The 22,121-nt window shown below is 38.4% G+C and overlaps 2 protein-coding genes across 2 annotated transcripts in view; one reads left to right on the top strand and one right to left on the bottom strand.

The window, feature by feature from the left end:
- Positions 1-22,121, top strand: part of LOC306987907 (SLAM family member 9-like) — a 436,375-nt gene that overhangs the window by 214,740 nt on the left and 199,514 nt on the right. The window lies entirely within an intron of this gene.
- LOC306987859 (uncharacterized protein) overlaps positions 1-22,121 on the bottom strand; it is a 166,239-nt gene that overhangs the window by 14,066 nt on the left and 130,052 nt on the right. Inside the window, exons 9-10 of the mRNA XM_079592455.1 lie at positions 14,542-14,958; positions 598-942 (exon numbers count right to left, since the gene is read on the bottom strand). Of these exons, the coding sequence (XP_079448581.1) occupies positions 598-942; positions 14,542-14,958 (762 nt within the window). The remainder of the gene's footprint in view (positions 1-597; positions 943-14,541; positions 14,959-22,121) is intronic.

The raw sequence follows: 22,121 nt of genomic DNA, 5'->3' as shown, positions 1-22,121 counted from the left end.
GGTCCCCTACAGGTTGGAAACGTAATTGTCCATTACCGTTGTCTTAAATAATTTAGGAACTTAGAGAAACTCTGTCATGTCCTCTACCAGTATGCAATGAACACTGGTTGAATGTGTTTATTCTCAATATTTTATTTCAACTTTTTTTTCTCAAAACATAACGACTTTATTCTCAAAGTATAATTAATTTATTCTCAACATTGTATTTAGACTTTTTTTCCTCGAAATTTAACAAGTATAATTTTGCAATATGATGACTTTAATCTCAAGATGTTTTTTTTTATCTTTTATTGCTTGGCCCTAATCCTCTTCCGTACAAACAAGTTAAGAACTATTTATAAAACAATTTTATTGCTTTTACAGATTAGAAAATCAAGACTTCACATTTATTTCAGCAGCATACAAAAACAATGATTAAATTTGTATTAAAACAAATCAATACGGCTTTGATTGGACATTGCATTAATAAGCTCAACAGAAACATGTGATTCTGGAAACTTCACGTAAAAATAAATCTGATGAAACATAAGCAAATCTACAGTAAAGGTAATGCTGAAATACTCACATTACGGATAGACTTTCTTTGACCATACTCACATTTGACAGAAACATTGAAGTTCCTGGGCCAACCGATGTTGTTGGTGCTGATGGTGAGATGTATTTTATCATCTCCAGAGTCTGTGTTTCTGGTGTTTGTGATGGTCAGATATGGTGTGATAGTAAGAGATGGTGTGATGATCAGAGATGGTGTGATTACACCAGGATCTAAAGGAACAGGTTCTTTCCCAAGATCTAAAGGAACAGGTTCTTTCCCAGGATCTAAAGGAACAGGTTCTTTCCCAGGATCTAAAGTAACAGGTTCTTTCCCAGGATCTAAAGTAACAGGTTCTTCCTGCTTCACCGATACTGTCTTCACTTCATCTCGTTCAGCAGCAGGAACATCTGCAACACACACACAAAAAAAAACATCTGCTGGAGGATCTTTTCCTGAAAACAACAAAACTACACAACACGAGATAACTCAATATGAAAGTGATTTTTCATGAAAAATTTCATTAAAGTTTTTTCATTTAAAAAAAAATTACATTTACTTATTAGCATGTGCTTTTATTCAAAGTGACTTACAAATTAGAAGAACAATAGAAGTAATCAGATCAACTAATCTGCAACATCAAAACCTCTGCAGTTTGGATTCCAGGTAAAATGTTAAATACTAACTATGAAATAATAGATGCATTTACATAAGGAGATCAGAGATGTAAAATGTTATTATGAGAAATGGACATCTCCACCTGAATAAAACAAAGACAGGGGTTCTCAACTGTCTCGCAAGATCCACTTTCCTGCAGAGTTCAGTTCCAACTATGATCAAACACACCTGAACAAGATAATCAATGTCTTCTAATAGAAAGCTGCAGGCAGGTTTAGAAATTAACATAATCAAAGATATTTGAAAATGAACAAATACATTTATTTTAATGTCACCCCCTCTATCTTACCCCAAGGATCTTTTGGAATTCCTAAAGAGCACATAGAGCTCAGGGCCTGTAGGCCAAGATATGTATTCATTAGGTGTCTTCTAATTGTCTTTAGTACGGTGGGGGCAGTTGTCATTTTCTGATTGGTCAGTTGAAACCTCTCACATTTGGGTTTCAGTCACTTGGTCAAGGAAGGGATAAAAGAAGATTGTGACAGTTGCTCTGTCTCTTTTATTCTTTGGCTCTTTTATTCCCTGGCTCCCATTCTTGGGGCACTATTTCCATGCCTCCTTTTCTTTCTTTCTTACTCTCTACAAACTCCCTCTCCCTCTCTCTCTTTCTATCTCTAAGGTAACTTTTTTGGGTTAAAAAATATCCAAAATAATTTTTTGAGCAAGTACATAACCAGCCAGTGTTCAAAACTATCTGCTTGCCGCAGCTCGATTCAAAATGGTAAGCTTAAGTTGTAATAATATTTTTAATTCCAGTGGTACTGGTGGATTTCCGCGGGAAATTCAAGCATGTCTTTGCGTCATTACGTCACATCTGTACACACAAAGAAGGAGTCTCGGCTAGCAGGCTATATTGCTTGTGAGGATGTTGGAGGTGGAGATGTATAGCCTTTTCTCACAGCACTTGATATAGTTAAACTTAATTTGATGGCGGATCCAGAAAGGATCAAAGGACAATCACCATGACAAGACAACTGGAGATTCACCCATTGTAAAATGCAAAAGACATTGTTTGGACTTTGGAGTGGCTACAGAAAAAAAGACACTGCAACCGGGCCCACGTGAAAACAAGGATAATATCTGAAGGGCATTAAATGTCACGCAACGCTGATGTTGTTAACATGAACAACTTAAGAACAAAGTATAATTTGCACGGTTTGACGTGATATGATAAGCGATCATTATATTTAATCAGCATGATTTACTGCTTTGCTTTTTTCCCAAGTTGGTCAGAGCAAAAGTTGATGTTACTTACTTGTTCAGATGACATTTTCCGGTAAAAATTATTATGTTGGTCATACTTCCTATATACTTGGTCATACTCCTCCCCGCGTCATGCCTAACAACGCCCTTTAGCTGTTCTAAATCCACTGTAAAATACGGCTTTGTGGGGCTTATTGCTTTAATCTGTGATTCTGAATGACAGTATCCACACCGGCGGATACTGTCATTGTTAAGCCCCAAAAACATTTGGGGCTTAAGCCCAATTGATATGTATTAAGGAGTAATTTGAGCAGGGTTTTCTCCCAGCCTCATTAAATCAAGCATCTATCTCCTTTTTATATAAGAATAAATAAAGACCCAACTTTATGTAGTAGCTATTAGTTTATTGAATGCTGTAGAATAAAATAAAAAATTATCCACGATATTTGAAATTAACAAAGACATTTGCTTTACTGTTACCACCACCTCTTTCCCCAATGACCACTTGGAGTTCCTAAAGGCACAGAGGGGCTGATAGTGATCAAGACCTGTAGGCCAAGATTTGTGCACTTTGGGGGTCTATGAATTGTCACACCTTTACAACAATGGAGGAAGTTGTAATTATCTGATTGGTCAGTTTGAGGCCCCATCCACACTACAGGCCCTTTCACACTGGACGCAATTTTGACGCACGAATAATTCGCGCGATGGTTTTATTTTTTGATCAGCCGTTTGTGTAATGAGTGCTTCCACACCGAACGCGAATGTGCTGCGGCGAAAAAACGACTTTTATTTTTTCCGCTTCGATGTCGATTTTTTTTTACTTTTGCGGCGACAGAAAAGGCTTCAGCCAATCACATACAGTGGATTGTTTATTTGATTGCATGTAAACGTAGCCCTGATGATTTTAAGAGGACAGCTCACCTCAGCAGACTGCCAGACGCTGCTCAGGACCGATTGGTTCCTGAAGTTTGTGGTTTGTCTCGTCAGATGCGGTGCCACTGTCTGAAGAAGTTCCTCAAATTGTCCCACAGACATCCGAAAGTAAGTGCGGAACCGGCCATGATAAAGTTTTAGCTCCTGTGCAAGATTAGCATACAGTAGCTACTCCCGTTCTCTGTTCTTTAAGATTGGGTGCACCCAAAACCTTTTCTGTCTTTTAAAGAAAATGAAAAGCTCGTCTTCACTGCATGATGATGATGATGAAGTATCCATGTTTTCTCAGCTGTCGGCGCGAAAGTTTTGGAATGTTGAAGCTCTGAACGTCACAAATTCGCGTCGTGGCTGATGTGAATGGTTTTGACACAAACTAATCGCACGCGAACTATTTGCTTTTTCGATTTGCTTTTTCGTTACGTGTCCGGTGTGAAAGGGCCTTACTGCGTTTTCGTTTAGAAACGGAGACCTTTTGCTACGTTTGCACCTCCCGTCCAGACTATAACAGCAAAAACGAAGACCTAAAACAGAGAAGTTTAGAAACGCTCCGACCCCATTTTGCGTTTTGAATCCCCGGAGGGCGTTTTAGTGAAGACGGTCAAAACGGAGGACTTTACAAACGATGACGCAGAGGCTCACGCTCGGCTCTATGATTGGGTGTCACCAGTCATGGCGTATCCTTCCCTGATTCGTCAGACACCGTCCCCGGGAAGAAAACATACAAAAACAGCCTGGACTACGTAACGTTAGTGACTGCAACATGGATAACGAATTACAAGCGTTACTGACGTTGATGTCTTTGCTAGCAGCTGTTGTGCAAGTAAATTCTGCATTTTACAATAACTGCCTACATGCGACCGTTTACACCGGCACGCGCATGCCCAGTGTTGGTGAATGGTCACGTGATCGGCGTTTTCAGTCGTTTTAATGTGGACGGAGATCAATTCTAATACGCAGCTAAAACGCTGGTGTGGACGGAGATTGTATTCGTTTTAATTCTCCGTTTCTAAACTAAGACGCAGTAGTGTGGATGAGGCCTGAATGTCTCACATTTGGGTTTTAGTCACATGGTCACGGAAGGGATAAAAGAAGACCTTAACTGTTGCTCTGTCTCTTTTTATGCTCTCCTCTTTGGTGCTCTGGCTCTCTTATTCTCAGCGTCCCTTTCTTGGGTCTCTCTCTCTCTCTCTCTCTCTCTCTCTCTCTCTCTCTCTCTCTCTCTCTCTCTCTCTCTCTCTCTCTCTCTAAACTATCTTTGGTAACACTTTATTTTACGGTGTCCGTGATACAGAGTAATTACATAATTAAGTACTTAGTAGTAGATGTTGTAATAACATGTAACTACATGTACTTAACAAGTAATTAAGTTATGGAACAGCCTGTAATTACACATTGTAATTACACACATGTAATAGGCAGCTACTGTTACACATATGTAACAAGTCGGGTCAGTTACATATGTGTTACCAACTTTGTACAATGTAATTATATAAGAAAGTACTTAGTACTACACAATGTAACAAAAAGTACTTAAATATGTTACTAAGGTGTGAAAAAGCCTGCAGGGGTAACATGGCTGTTACGCCTATGTAATGGTCAAAGTCTGTTACACAGATGTTAGTGTAACCGGGAGATCCAGATCTGTACTTTAGTTCGAATTAACTCACTAGTTCACAGCATAAATGCATGTAGTAGTTTCCTAATTACATTGAAATTACATAATATTACACAGGGATAAGCTACGTAAAATACAGGAAACAAGTTTTAATATTGAGTAATTTGTAATGAGCATTCGTTCGCCGTTCATTTTTATCGTCTGCAGCAAATAACAAAACAATGTCGAGCAAAATTCAAATAATAAATTATTTATTTTGTCAAATATTAAAGCGAACAGTTTATTAAACAAAACGTCACGTTTGTTTTCATCGTTGACCACAACATGTCTTACCGTAATCAAGTAGACACAACAACAGGAGAAATGTAAAATGCTTAATTTTCACTGTTTGTTCCTAATAGATGATTGCAGATTCAGTGAAATGTTCTGTTTTTTGTTTTGTTTTGTTTTGATTTCCATTAGGGTCGCGAAGTGACCAGTGAAAGTATTTAGGAGACTATGCAATGCAGCGCGTTGACGTATGACGTTTCATCACGCTCTTTAACTTACAAAAAAAAAAAAAGCAGTTTGGGAGACAAATAAATCCTCATCCCTTAAACTAGTTCGTTTATAGTACAACATGTGTTGTTTAGTAGGCTACTGCCCTGAACTAGCTAGGTGCGTGCAGATCCATGCAGACAAGCAATGATTAGGTCAAAGATCAAATTTGAATAAGGAATAACAAATTTCTTAAGTAAAAATGTAATCATGTAAAAATAAAGATCATGTTGTGGAGAAAAGTATTATCTTTCATGCAAATGAAGCTCCAGAGTTCCAGAAGCCAAGGCCGAGATGCCTGCAGAACATCTGAATCTTCCTTTGGCCAAGACGCAATTATTATACCTTTTTCTTATCTGTTATTTCACAATAACCAAGTGTCATAACATCTGGTAAGATTCGCCCCTCTTGTTTCCCCACTAAGGTCTACATCTTTTACCTTTCTCTCTAATTGTGGCATTCTGCCAATTGATGGTGAGGTAGACTTTCCCCTATACGGACCAGACTTAAAGGTCCCATATTGTCAAAACTGAAATGTTATGGCATTTTTCATGATAACAGAGGTCTAAGGGCTATGTAACTACCATATAACAGTTTCAAATCAGCCAATCCACAGACAAATGCACACAGCCTGCATAAAGTAGATGTGCCTTTTCACAAGCCATTGTGACTTCCGTATAAATGTGATGCAGATCTACTCAGTCACCGCCTTCATTCACCACCCCGAGCACTGCCCACCGTCACAAAAGAAATGGTAGCATGTAAACTTACTGTATCAGTGAAAGCAATAGTTATAGCTTTCTGCATTCGGTGTCTGTCTGTCTTCTAACGTTACATATTATAAAGCAGTTAAGTGTTTCAAAATCAGTGTAGCCTATAACTAGCTATTAACATACACATTTTGGAGATTTACATCCGAAAAAAAAGAGTTTGTTTACAGTCAGTTTAAATTAGCATTAATGTTAAATATGCATGCAGCATCGATGTAATGGTAATTATAATACTCTTACAATAACGCCAAAAGTAAGGAGTTGGCTGTTTGTCTCCTGTCGTCGCCGATTCGGGGTCTAAGTCCGGCTCGAACATATAAGGCCTGATAAAATTTCCCTCAGCAGTGTCCATCATTACATGTGTTTTATTTACCTTACTTGTGAGCATCACCAAGCCACAGCAGGCTACAGCATACATGACCCTAGTTACCTGTGGTTGGCCTGGCGGTGCATCGCTCAGAAAACAACAGGCCAATCAGAAGAGAGGCTCATGAATATTAATTAGACAGGCCAAAATCGACCTGTTCTTAGCAGAGCTCCTGCAGAGCTGTACAAATATATTGGGATGGTTTTTGGTACTTATACCGCAAATATATATTCTTAAGGACATCAAAACCTAAAATAAAACGTCAGAAAGGAGTACAATATGTGACATTCAAGTTTACCTGGACGTCTCCAGACGACACCTAAGCGTATACAGTCTACACTTGCAAAATTATACTCGGGTGAATTTACCTCTGACCACGTTGGTTGACGCCTAAGAGTAGATAGTCTGACCACATAATACAATGCCTAAGAATTATAGTTAACTGACCGTTTTTTATAGCTATAGTTTCTGCTCCTTTTTGAATGAATGACGTCTTGCTCCTTTTTTGAATTGGGAATAAGGTCTCTAGTTTTCCTCTAACCTGCTGCGCAGAAATATCCAGACAGACTCCAGACAATGCTTTCGAATATACAGTATCTTTTAATCACGGCCGGAGGATCTCAGACCGATCTCAGAGAAAATCCCCCCAGCAAAAAGAATACAACAGTTTTTATAGGATCATGGCAAACAAACAACTTTTTAGCCAGGCCTGCTTTATAATGACAAATCAGTCTGGTGTATAAATGATTTGCTCAAAAATAAACACAGTTTTGGTTTATGGGGGTGCATTCCCTTCAAAAACAAAAGTAGCCTAATCCAATGTGGGTCGGATGTTGGGAGTATGATGACTGCTATGTTTGTTGAGAAAAGGTTGTTAGGAAACTATTTAAACTAATAGTTACGAAGGTTAATATTGATAAGTTCAAATTTAGTAAGTTAACATTTAATACACAACATTAAGATTAACAGCTCATGTTACAGATACATATATGTGGTTAAAACATTCTGTGTCATTTTGATTTGTGAAATGACTTCATTACCCAGGATGCCTTGAGCAATGGTAAAGGTCACGTGATTCACGGGAAGGTTTGTGAATGGCTGGTGGATTCGACAACGGCCATCTTGTGAACGATTTGCTGAACAAGCTCACGCTGTATTTTTACTTTCGTTTTCCTTTTATTTATTAAACGTATGAAACGAAGCAACGTCTCATTTCGTTATTCTTAGTTTTCTAAGACGATAAATGTACAACAATGTTCATTCTTACATCCATCAAACACCTTGTAGTGGCAATTTTAATCTTTTATTTCTTATTTTGTTTTCACAATGATAAAATTGAATGACATGTGTTCTGTATTTGGAGTTCTCCTGTTGTAACGTTGATACAGCTGTGTGTGTGACACTGAGACAGAGGTGAGGAGACCCCAGGCTAGGGAGGGGTTGAGGCAGCCATGGGGGTTCCTTTGTTCCTGCCATCTGGGGTGGGTGTTTAGAGAATGCTTTCATGAGAACATTATAAAAACTACCAGAAAAGCACCTATCTGTGTCTCACTCTGCCCTGCAGACTGGTCTGTTAGGGTTGGGGGTTTCACGCCACCCTGCAGCTGGCCTGTGTGGCTAGAATGGGAACTATTCTTGCAAGAATAAATGTATCTTTTTCTTTTAAAGCAGCACTCAGTAAGATCGGGATTTCTTTGTTGTATCCTCGCGTTTTGCTCGGAGGTTTCTCTCTAGAGCTCCCCCCGCAGCTTCGGAATAGATATTTGACAACAACTGTTAAAAACTCGCTGGCTATTCTCAGACACTAGAGGCTTAGTAGATCAACGACATCAAAGCAGATGGGAAACTCTTTGCAACGTCGTCTTCATTCGGGTTCCAACAGCGTGAGGGAGCGCAATAATGACAGCATTATAGCAGATTTCTTTTTGCAGTAAAGCAATTCTTTACCTCGCGAGACTTGGGATCACACGTTACTTACAGACGAAGAGGACGACGGGCCGCCGGCCCAAAGTTGCAAACGCTTTTTTTCCGCTCACGGGCACCAGGGGGGTGCGAAACCACCACCATTCAACCCAAAATAAGTAATATAACCATTCCAGTGACTCCGAAGTTGATCAGTTAAGGTAAAAAAGTTACTTAGTTCACCTTTAAATACAATTTGGATCTTGACGTCTCTTTTGCCTGGGAATGGTGTATTTGTTAAATATTGTTTTTGCCACAACAATTGGTGTCAGAAGTGAGGATTCCTTGGAAGTGCCCAACTGGACCTGAGCGAACGGGGATTGATCAACCTGGACCTAAAAGTAGAATCCAGCCCTACCTCGTAGACTTAAGAGAGAGGTGCCGATCGTATCAGGGCCAGGGGGTAACTCCACTGGAATTAAGAAAAAAAGAACCGGTGGCAGTGCATCTCAGGTAAAAAAAGACAATCAAATTATTTTGCTTTGTGGGGAAATTTTTGGTATAACTGTGAGTGAACCAGAGTGGCTGAAGACTATATCCATGGTACGAGTGCTATAACCTGATTTGTATGCGGGCTTAGAACACTCGTTTTGTGAAACTAACTGAGATCTGCAGATCAGATCAAGTAGTTTCGAGTTGATTGGTTGAACTCATTTGGCAAAGACCGGTACAGATTACCAGTCGGGATTAATCCGATATTAATCTCAAAAGCCATAATTGGTTCAGCTCCTGGCGATTTTGGGTAAAACTTGCATCTGTAAAGAGAGACGTCTCACAGATTATTAGACGCGCGTCAATTTTGTAAATCCTGGGAAATAGAAATCAGCCGGCATGGGACATCTCACAGTAAACTGAATAATATTTTTGTATATATATATATATATATACCGGGTTTTTCTGTAAAATGGGAAAAAAAGAATTATGGCCAGAAATGCATGCAAGAAATTGGGAAACGGATAATTGTAACAAAAGGGTTTTTGAAAGTGCAAAAGTACCAACCCTGAATGCCTCAAAAGTCTCTCTCTCATTCAAATTTCAGCTAAAAGCTGTTATCTGAGCCTGTGTTGTAATAAAACACAGTGTTTCAGTTGAAAAACTCACAGAAATGAAAAGAAAGAATTTATAAATTTAGAGGACAATTTGTAAATGTTTTAGAAGTAAAACTAGGAAAAGTGACTTATTTGTCAGATTTTAGTCTCCACCATACAGCTCCGGCTACATACAGTACATTGAATGTACGGTTGTGATCTAAATTTCTAAGCAGCTAGGTTGCTGCTATTTGTCAGTATATACACGAGGACAACAAGGTAAGTTGGATTCAGAAAGCTTTAATAGGAGAATGGCAGGTGAGCGTCAGATGAAACGGACAGATGCAGGATATAATATGCAGAGGAATGTGTGATGATATCTTGCAGAGATATGCTTGGATGTAGAAAGGATGTGCAAACCGGGAAACACAGGGAAGGATCAGAGGAGAATCGGGGAGTATCCAGGAGGAAACACAGGGTCTTGGGAGAGAAGCAGTAGGTAAGTCTTTGTGCTGGAATTCTGTGGAATCACACTGGAACAGATGAGTATCAGAATCTGGGAATCACAGAGAGAATGTTAGCAGGTCGGTTCCTAGTTCAAGGTTCGACGGAGACTGGATGAGAAGTGTGCTCTTTTAGTGCTCAGTGGTGCTGGATTAGACGACAGGTGCAGGTGGTTAATACTCAGGTGATTGTGATCTTTGTGCAGTGGGTGTGAATGAACCGGATTGATCCCTGACACTATTAAGATGGTTAATAGATTTAAGAGATTAAATACTGTTGTTATTAAGGCCACATTTACACATAGCCGGGTATTTAGAGAAACGAATATTTCTCCCCCTCTGTTTTCAATAATAACATCGTGCACACAACCCGCATAAATACGCCGTCGAGCGCCTTTATAACTATGCTAAACCTATGGGCTGCAGTGTAGGGAGAAGGATAAAGCCATGCAAGCCAATCAGAATCCTCAGAATCGACAAGAGAGAACCTAAAACCCCGTTTCTCCCAGTTGACACGATAACATATAACCGGCGTTTTCAGAAATCTCCACTTTGGCCGGAGTTTTTAGAAATGATCGTTTTCTGGGATAAAAACGGCGTTTCCGTGTAAATGACAGGCCAAAACGCAGAGAAATATCTGCGTTTTCCCATCGTGTAAACGGGGCCTAAGTCAAGTCAAGTCAAGAGTATTTGTATAGCGCTTTTCACAATACAGATTGTATCAAAGCAGCTTCACAGTATTAAATTAAAATAGTAATAAAACGTCCATGTTTGGTAATGCTAATCAATAGTATTATTGATTGATTCATTAAATTGAATATCCCCAACATAGCAAGCCAAAGGCAACAGGTTATTAACCTGTCTCCATGTGTGAACACTATTAGGCTCTGATGACTCATGAATGTGCCTTTCCTACAGCTCCAGAAGACAACTGATTTTGTTGAAGAAAATGATCAAAGATTGTGTGATGGGAATGAGCGGGTACAGTGGGTACGAGTGACCTACCCAGCGACGGGGAAGATCTTCCTGGCCAGGGGACAACCTAAAACAGGGAGGCTCACGCAATAACACTGGGCATCTCTTGATTGGATGTGTTTTATTTGAGAAAGGAATGAGAGTTGAGCGCTGATTACTGGAGGCCACCGGGGTCAGCAGGGCACTGAGAGGGGAGATGAGCTGTGAGGAGTTACGGCAGTCTGACCCAGAGAAAGTGCAGTTTATCTACTATACCACTCACCAAAAAAAAAAAAAAAAAAAACAACCCCGCATTCACTGTATGGCTTGTTTTCAATTGTGACAAGTGTCTGCAACTATGCCAGGGGACAGCACCCTGATGGAGTTTTATAGATAAAGAGCTGATGGGAAGGTGCTTTCAAGAGCCAGCTGAGACCATGATGTGATTGTCATTATTTGTTGTGGAGACAGTAACAAAACTTATTAGTTTATATCAGGAACATGATGTTGGTTGCATTATGGGCAAGAAGAATTATAGAAGTGTTGATTTTGAACTAATGTGTCTATAAGATAGTTTAAACTCCTGATGGTCGTTAGTACATGGTGGTGGCTAAAGATGAAGACAGATTTTGTAGATTCAAGGAAAAGTCTGAATAACGAAGGAACTAATACATAAAATAAGTTATTGTAATGAAGTTACTGTATCAGGTAACTATTGGAAACTATGATACAATTTTTCATGATTCTTTGATGAATAAATTAAAAAGAAAAGCATTTATTTAAAAACGAAATATTTTGTAACATTACACACGTTTTAATGTCACCCTTGATAACTTTAAAGCTACACTGTGTAACTTTTTTAGTTTATTCTTAGCTAAAAACACTTGGTTCTTTCAAAAATATATGTGCTCATTAATGTATATTTACTTCGTTCAAGTAATAAAGTATCATCGTGAGTGTATAATATGCCATTGAAAAAACATACGGGTGAGGGGTTCGAATGCCGGTCGCCATGTTGCCCCTCCATCTTGAAAGTACATTAGCCAAAGAGGGACATACCCGTTAATTCAAGCTTCGCCTTTCGCGTTTTAACGGTGCGTGTCGAATGTGAAGAGGGGGATTGCTTGAGACTGCTATATAAAAAACTGAAAGCCTTTTTGAAAGTCTGTTGCTGATGGAGGATCACTCTTATTTTCGAGGATATGTATCAGAGTCGCCAAGGAAGCGAAAAAGAGAATTAAGACGGCAACGCAACAGGCAAATCAACAAGACAAATGAGACGCGAGCACACACACACACACAAACTCTCCGCGCACATATTCATATGAGACGCGAGCACACACACACACACAAACTCTTCGCGCACATATTCATATGAGACGCGAGCACACACACATAATACCTTAAAGATGTGGAAAAATCGATCAAAAGTGTGGGTACATTTCTCCAGGCTCGATGCCAAAAGCGCGCGATGCAGTATTGCTGCAAAGACCGGTACCACGACAAATATGATGAAGACCTTGACAGTGCACGGAGTAAACATAAGAGCAGAAAGTTGCTCCGTCTTCGACTGGTAAATGAAGAGATACCTTGTTGATCTGACAGTGTTTATATTGCAATAAATAATAACCTACTGAATGTACACTGCCGTTCAAAAATGTGTTAGTCAGAATTTTTTTTCACTACAGAGGGTGCAGACTTTTGATACAGGGCAGACCGTGCCAGTAAAATATGGCTATGGATGAATTTGACAAAATATCCTGGCCTAGGTTATTTTTGTGGCAGAAAGAAAGGTGCCACACATGCACAGCGCATAACTTAGACATTTTTCTTTTGCAGGATGTCAGGATGGATTGCATCAAACAGAACTGATTCTGTTCCAAATGTATAAATGTTGTTAACCTGAGCAAAGTGCGTTGGGTGTGTTTCAGGGGAAAAAGGACTCTGAGTGCAAGAAATTATCTGGTGATAATGTTTCAGGTTGATGATTCCACAGGTCGAATCAAGAGGGAGTAGACAAGCAGTCACTAACAAAAACACTTTAAAGTTTCCATTCACAGGTGAAAGCAGCCAGGAAATGGTTCAGTGATGATCAACACACCTGGAGAAAGACGATTCGACCAACTAATGGTTTAGCAGAAGAATCTGTTTTTGTGATGATGTTGATGATTTTATTTAATTGAAGCAAACTAGGTATTGATTTGATTGGTGAAAATGTAGAAAATCTATTGATTTGTAATAAGCAAAAAGACGGTCCGTAATGGAAATATTAGAGTTGATTTTGAACAACTACATTGGTAAGAAGAATGAACAAAATTATGCAGACGATTCGAGTAGCAGAATTTACAGTGAAATATATTAATTGAGTTAAGTTATGTTTTTGTTTTGTTTTGTTTTTCTTTGTTTTTTTTATTTATAAGGACGATATAATTCTGAGGAAGGGTTGAAAGCAGGACAGGATTTGAAATGAGGGGTTTTGTTATAATTTTGTATTCTTTTGTATGTTTATTGAAATCAAACAGGGGTGTTAAATTGATATGGTTTTCATACTATGACAATCTATACAATTATTATTATTATTATTATTTGTTGTTGTTTATACTGGAGGGAATGCGGTGACAGTGCTTATCCATTTAGCCCTGCTTCAGTTAAAATATTTACTTGCTTGCTCCTTCAACAAGGTTCAAGTGATCAGTTATACGGAAAATCAGAAATGAAAGGTATAAATGTGATGAAATGACTTAAAATTGTTGCGTTTAGTTAGTTATCAGAGAATAATAAACAGGGAGAATTGTAGTGGCAATTTTAATCTTTTATTTCTTATTTTGTTTTCACAATGATAAAATTGAATGACATGTGTTCTGTATTTGGAGTTCTCCTGTTGTAACGTTGATACAGCTGTGTGTGTGACACTGAGACAGAGGTGAGGAGACCCCAGGCTAGGGAGGGATTGAGGCAACCATGGAGGTTCCTTTGCTCCTGCCATCTGGGGTGGTTGGTAAAGAAAGCTTTGATGAGGACATTATAAAACTACCAGCCTTTTAACTCTCTGTGTCTCACTCTGCCCTGCAGCTGGCCTGTGTGGCTAGAATGGGAACTATTCTTGCAAGAATAAATGTATCTTTTTCTTTTAAATACAATTTGAATCTTGACGTCTCTTTTGCCTGGGAATGCTGTGTTTCTTAAATATTGTTTTTGCCACAACAGCGTCAATGAAAGTTGAACTTGTTTTTAAAAATATAGTTTTGTTGTTTAATGTCTGACTGTTGAAAACAGTGACAGAAATCAGTTTGTGCTGTAAAGCAGGTTATTAGATATGAATAATAACATACAAGATTTTCCTGACAATAAACAAACATGTCTGAATGTCACCGTTCAAACAAGTACAAAATACAAATACAATTACAGTATTCAATCTGTAAAATACTTCAGTGTAAATAATAGAGAGTGACTCACCAGTGATGATCACAATGAATGTTTTATGTTTTGTATCATCATGAGTGCTGCTTATTTTACTCCAGATTTTTGTGCTGTTACATGTGCTGGTTCTCTTCAAGCTTTGCTGTTTGCCTGAACTCTCTCTTCTAATAATCTGTGCTTCATAACGTCCAGCGTGTTCAGATGTGATGTTTGTGATGTTCAGAGATCCGGTCTCATAGTCCACCTCCAGTCTGTCTCTGAATCTCCCATCTTCTCCATCATATAAACAGCTCGTATTGGGAAATCTATTGATTTGAGCTATGCGAGTTTCATTAAAATACCACAGCATCATATCATCATGTGTTTTGTTTAACACATCAGTGTTTAGAGGAACAGAATCTCCTTCCTTCGCTGACAGTGTCATCACTTCATCTGCTTTACCACCGAACACACCTGAAAATGGTATAAAAATATAGTTAATCATTTAGTTGCAGCTCCTTTCTTTTTCTTCTTTTTTTCCCTTCTTTTTATTAAAGGTATGATTTAAGTTACGTTTAAAGGAGAACTCCAGCGCAAAATGAACCTTTGGTCTAATTACACATTGTTACCTAGTCAACCGTTATCTGAGATTTGTTTTCATGATTATCGAATGTAAATAGTTTTATCTCTAAAAACAGTTTAGCCTATAACGCTAGTATAACGCTAGTATATGGGGCATGGAGTAATGACAAATAAAAATCGCTTGTTAATACCACTAACAAGGCTCAAAATAGCCCCACACTAACACGGTAGCATAATGAGGGTCCCTACATGCAAACCGAAGCATTGAGAACTGTGTAAGTGTCCAGACAGTTTAATAAGAAGATATTTTATACATACAGTCAACTTCACGTATATAAGCAGAATCCATCTTTGAAAAACAGACTCTATCAATCGATCTACGAACCACCGATCCAAATGCGCTGGACCATATGAGATTCTACACAGTTCAGCGCATTTGGATAGTTTTGGCACTTGTTAGTGGTATTAACAAGCGATTTTTATTTGTCATTACTCCATGCCCCATATACTAGCGTTATACTAGCGTTATAGGCTAAACTGTTTTTAGAGATACAACTATTTACATTCGATAATCATGAAAACAAATCTCAGATAACGGTTGACTAGGTAACAATGTGTAATTAGACCAAAGGTTCATTTTGCGCCGGAGTTCTCCTTTAACGTCCGCCTCCTTTCCCTGAACTTGAACGTTGTCACAGTTATGTTTGATCACTTAAATTCACATTATTTTATTCCATTCTAAAACAACCGTGCTGAATTACTACTCATACTGTTCACTTTACTTGACAAATTAAAATTGTGGGGTAACACAACGCTGTTTTACTTGGTCAGAACAATCATACTAAAATACATTTGAGTGTGTTGAATGTTACATTACTCTGTGCATTAGCTCAGTGGCTGGTATGATGAGACACTTGATGCACATTGCAGTGAACTAGCTTGATATTAGAATATCATATTAATAAAAACTGGATGACTTGTGTTTCTAAATGGCACGCAATTAATTAAAAAATATATATTGGATATTGGAGAAAATGCTGTACTATAAATAAAGCTCTTTCTGATTATGCTGTTAGCTACTTGACAAAACAGTGTCTTTGAGGTACAAACATGTTACTTGCGTTAAATCAAGAAAACAAGATTCAAACAATGAGACTAATTGTTTTTAGCTAACAATTATTCATTTTCTGTTGATAAATGTATCCAAACAGTTGCTCATCTGTCTAATAAAACACATAATATAATAAAGCATCTTTTGTTGTTTCTATGGTTTCTACGAAAGTAAAATTGCTGATTTATCTGGATTAAAACATTGTTGGAGACGTTTGGGATAATGTAAAGAGCGTGGCACAACCTAACACTTTTTGACTTTCTCAGTTTGTGTAAATTCACTTGGGTTTCAGAGTATTTATTTTTCCCCACATTAATTTCCCACATGTCTATAGTACAATTATGTGGTTTTGTTTCATTAATACAGTGTATACTTTTTCTTGACTTACCCTGAAATAATGGAAGTGAAATGTGACAACATGCCCCATGGTAACATGATCATATGACAGATTGAAATTTTATACAAGAAAAAAATAAAAAATTTAAAAAAATATTATATATATATATATATATATATATATATATATATATATATATATATATATATATATATATATATATATATATATATATATATATATACACACCAGACAAACTAAAATATTTTGTCAATAAAATACAAAGTTTTTTTTTGTACAACATAATAGCATTTTTTTAAAGAAATTCAAAATTATATAATTTTGACAATGGACACACTGCAAAAAACAGCTAAACAGCATAGTTCAAAACAACGCAGGCAAATAGATGAAGAAACATATTCATTAAAACACAGAGCTGATGACAAAACTCCCCTCCCTTTCACACACAGCTCTCACAGAACAGGGCACACATAGACGAGTCAGTACGAATGCTGTACATTTCCTGAAATACTAATTTCTGAATATTCAGGTTCTTCCTTTCAGTCGTTATTCACCGGTATCTTGCGGTTTCTCAACAGAAATGTAAAAAAGTGAATTATGCTAATTCAATCGGTAACTGTATGGAATAGCATTCTAATAGCGGGACACGTTTTAAAGCAGTGAATGTTCCCAATCTGCGCAACTGGGATTTAAATCCGGCTAGTATATTCTACTAGTTAGTGAAGCATTAAAGTATCTAACTATCTAGATTGGAGATTGAAATAATTTATTATTAGAAAATGAGACAGTATAACTAGAGTTAATTTTTTCACCCAATGAGTGAAAATTAAAACTTTTTTTGCTGAGCTCTAGCTGTGAGACTGCATAATCAAAATGGGATGCCCTTATTGGTGTGACATCCTGTAGGTGGGCGGGGCAGGCATCAAACAGGAAGTTGACCCTGAAATACCATAGACAGTATATAAACTGGACACAGCGACCCCATAGGTTTCAACGGAGAAAAATGAAGTCTATTAGAAGCACTCACTTCCTGATGGCTGGGCGAACTGCGCAGGCTCAAACTGAGCTTGACGACGTAGATGTGACCATAGATATTATATAGAGACTAGATGCCCTATTGGCCGCTGGGCACTGAGAAATATGGCCGCCATCTTAAACCAGTCGTACTCCTAGTTTCGTTGCGTTGCAGCAGTTAGATTCCAGATGCAACAGCATTTTCCTGTTCTAATCGGCGGACCATCGCAAATAGGGCCCGGGGTTAATTTTCACAAGTTAATTTTAACATTACCGTACTATTGGTTGTATTTTGTGAATATAATATTACCAGATAATTGAGAAGGAGCAAGGATCTTTGATATTACTGTACAGAAATCGTTAATGTTATGTTTACTGCACCAGCTATAGTGTTCACCCGGCATGGAGAGGTGTGGGGTAAAGTAATATATATATATATATATATAGGCTATATATATATATATAGGTTATTTGTGTTTGCGCACGTGATATCAGGAAGCAATGTAATAACGTTAGACGTTACCTCTGTGTAATACACACATGACGGCGATGCGCAAATCGAGTGTGTGTGTCACAAATCATTATTGTTTCTTCAACTTATTAAAATATCTTACTTTACTGCAACTATCTGTTTCTGCTTCTTTATCATATTTATAGTGTGTGATTTATAAAATACCTTATATCCTACATCACATATTTTGATTTTGGACGTCTGGTCACTTTATATCTTATACCAGTATATTATTACTGTTAAGCCTACTATGAATATTAAAATACGCCGAACCATGTGTCCTGTCCCAGATAGCAAACTGACATCGAATCAATGTGGAAACAACGTTTCTCGTGACATTGAAACAACATCGTTTTGCTCATCGAATTAACGTTGAATCAACGTCAGACACGCCATTCAACCGCATTTCAATGTTGAATCGATGTTTTATTTTCGGTGTAATAACGTTCTGATTGAACGTAACTGTTGATTCAACGTTGAAATTTGATTGATGATTGATACTAACCTTTACAACTAAAAATCAACGTTGAATCGACATCGGTCTGCTATCTGGGGTATCATAGCTACATGAATGACATTTGCAGAAAAAAACCCTGCGTGAAAATCAGTTCGGTATTCAGTGAGGTATGATTATTTAAATGCGCTGACAGCTCATTGCACCTGCCATACAGATTACACTGAGTGGAGCGGGTGACCGGTTTAAGATGGCGGCTCCACGGCTCGACCGCGCTATAGGCAGTAGCGGTCGATAGGGCGTCTATCTATATGATGTCTATGGATCACGTCATGTGACGTGAGCAACCTGTAGGTCTTCTAGTAGCTGTGCCGAGAGAAATCGGAATCATTCCCTTCCGAATCTCGCAGAGACTGAGAGCGTGAGCATTAGCTGTCCATGAGCAGCGGGAGCAACTTTATCACTCTCTATGGGCTTCTCCCTTGACTTTATCAGACTTTATGCCTCCACGTCCCCCCGATTGCTTGCGAGCTTCTCTGCCTGTCCATACGGTAATTTCTCGACCTGTGCTACAGAGTTGCGCGGTTATGACGCAATCGTTAGCCTATTTTTACAAAAACGCTTCTACGGGGCCATTACGTAAGGTACAAGGTAATGGAGCCTTTTATGCATTTTCGTGTTTCTTTAGAAATAAATAATGGAAAAATGGAGTCTTTAAACGCCTCAGATGTAAAGTTATTCGCTGTCAAAGTGACGCCAAAATTAATGGGAGTCAATGGAATGCTAACAGCAGGTGGGGGTCCGCTAGCCAATGGCGGCGCCCGGGGAAGCTTCAGTTTCCGGCGGATAGATTACCCCCTTGTGAAATACATGAACTGAGGAAAATTACATTAGTTTTTGCTGATTTCATAATGAGGTCCTTAAATTGTCGTACCTACTATATTGTACAAACTTTTGATGGAAACACGAATTTGATGCACTGCTGATACAAAATAAGTTAAAAAAACTTTTTTTTAATACGTTTCTATTTTTAGAATAGGTTGTTTTAATTTTCTCCTATCCATCCAAATTGACAGCATGATTTTGGGTGATTGGGACAATGCTTAAAGGCTTTAAGAAAACGATTAACCTTACAATAGAGAACCATTGTTTAGGCTATGTATGCTCTAAAAAAATATTCATGAACTAGCTAGATTTTGCTAAAATAAAACGACCAAATTCTGAAAATAGTACATGTTATAGTTAACATGTATTTTACTGATTGTGTTTCAGTAATAAACCATATCGTTTCCATTAAAGGTTTGTGCAGGTTAAATGCGTTTGTCAAACAGTTAATTCATGGAGGCATTTTCCTGTTAAAATGGATAGGTAACATCTTCAGTATTAATGTATCGGAATGTGTTTTTAATTTATGGCAAGAAACCTTGCACAAGGCGGAAATTCAAAACCTGTCCCAATCGCCCTTAATTCACCCTAAATACATGTCGGTGATATCTTCCAAAGATTTCGGATTATTTTTCACTATATAGTGTTGATATGCCAACTAGTAAATACACTAAGTGTAGTCATGCTAGCATATATGGACGTATTTAAACCATGTGTAACCCAGGTCACTTAAGAGATTCTGTTGACGTAAGGAGAGAGAGCAAGAAGAAAAAGAGACTAACACTTGTGAATATATAAAACAGTTATTTTATTAATATCTGTAGGGAAAGGAAAAAAAGAAAAGAAGAAGAAAGTTTAAGATTCTAAGAGAAGATAAGAAAATGCATAAACTAAAATCAAAAAACTTATTTAGAAAAGTTATCCAATTTAACGAGATGGAGATTGGTTCAATTCGACGAGTGGGAATTAGCCCCACCTTAATAGGTGGAGCCAGGACAAGGGTGATGCAACACTTTTTGCGAGACAGTGAAGCTGCTGGTACGATCCTAAAGAAACACAAGAGAATTAGAACGAACAAACCAAGGGTTAAATCAGAGAAACAATAGAGAGACTTTTAGATTAAAGTGCAGATTGAGTTCCATCTGTCAAACGTTATGAGTGAATGTGTTATTGACTGCTACGAAGAGAATAGATATCCAAAGTTGGGAGTTTTTCCCTTCATAGCCGAGAATTGAATTCTCTTGGTTGGGTCTTTTCTTTTCTTTCTTTCTTTTTTTCCCTTTTTCTTGCTTTTTTCTTCTTCTTTTCTACTTTTTTGTCATTTCTGAGTCGGATGCTAAACATTTCCTGGACACCGGACGATTTTTGAAGAAGAATTGTATATGAATTGTCCCTGCTTGCTTCACATCGGAAAAAAACCCGTTGCAAGTGGGAACTGGCGAGCCATTTGCCCATATAAGGAAGGACCGAGCTTGTGAATCAAGGAACGAACGGAGTGGTAGGATTGTGCACACGTCTTCTGAATTGAACTGTGTTGATCTGAGATACATTGCGGAAGAAGGATCTTGTGAAAGCAGCATTCGAACCAAGCGGCAACCTCCCTGTCTCTCTCTTGAAACCAACACGGAAGTGAATTAAACGGCAATTCATCGACTGGCCGCTTGAGGCTGGCTGCAGAAGGGAGTCAAATCTGTATCTCCCCCATGTTAAAATGCCCAACTTTACAGCAGAAAAAAACATGTTTACAGCCTGGTTCTCTCTGTGGCTTTGGTCTATACAGCTGATTTTTCCCTTCATAACAACTGTGAAGGGGGTGAATTTTTTTATAACTCACCCGTTTAGTTGATTAATATTTAAAGTTCTGCAAAATTAAGGGTGTGTCCACTTTTGAGTGACAGGTGGATTCCCGCTGATGTAAATGCTAGCCGGTTAGCCGTCACTTCACCTCAGCAAATTCCAGGCTGCTGAACTTGCCGTGTTTGTGTTTTTTTTCGGGATTATTTCATATAATTTAGTACCCATTACCTCGCCCACGGCTTTGGATTCCGCCGTTGTCGTCGAGTACCTTGAACTTCATAGGTAACGTTAATATATCTATGTTTTGACCCATTTGAGATGCGGCCAAAATCAGAATTTAAAATGGACTGAATAATAAAGCTCTCTACGAACTTGACGAGCGATGCCGCGCTGACGGACCACAGACTGTAATAAAAGAGTGACTGACATGTATACATAATCACGGTCACACACACACACACACTCTCAGAGTAATATTGTAAAGTTACTGCATAATACATTTTCAACTAGCAGAATAGCTGTACAGAATCACGATACACAGTCTCACTTGTAGCTGTGTCTTAACTATTATAATATTTCGAAGGGCAAAAACAGGACCTTTTAATTGGCATTCTGATTTTAATCATCAACTGTCACTTTAGCGCGAGCCCCTGTGCAGTCGCAGACTTTGTACTGTGAGTAGCATATAGCATTAGCTCCCAAGCCTGCGCTAACCATGGAGCTAACTCCATAACGTCGCGCTAGGTGGGCGTGGTTTCAGATAGCCAGGCTCCTCAGCTCCGCCTCTTTGCCCATATTCTGTTATCCGGGAGTGACGAGCGGTGACGCGAGGTCAAGATGGCGACTGCTGGCTCCGCCCACTTTAGGCTTCAAAAATGCTCTTCAGAAACCTACGGGTGACATCACGGACACTACGTTCATAATT

The sequence above is a fragment of the Phoxinus phoxinus genome, assembly GCF_949152265.1.
Source record: "Phoxinus phoxinus genome assembly, chromosome: 20".
NCBI lineage: Eukaryota > Metazoa > Chordata > Actinopteri > Cypriniformes > Leuciscidae > Phoxinus > Phoxinus phoxinus.
This window is presented reverse-complemented; position numbering and strand designations above follow the sequence as displayed.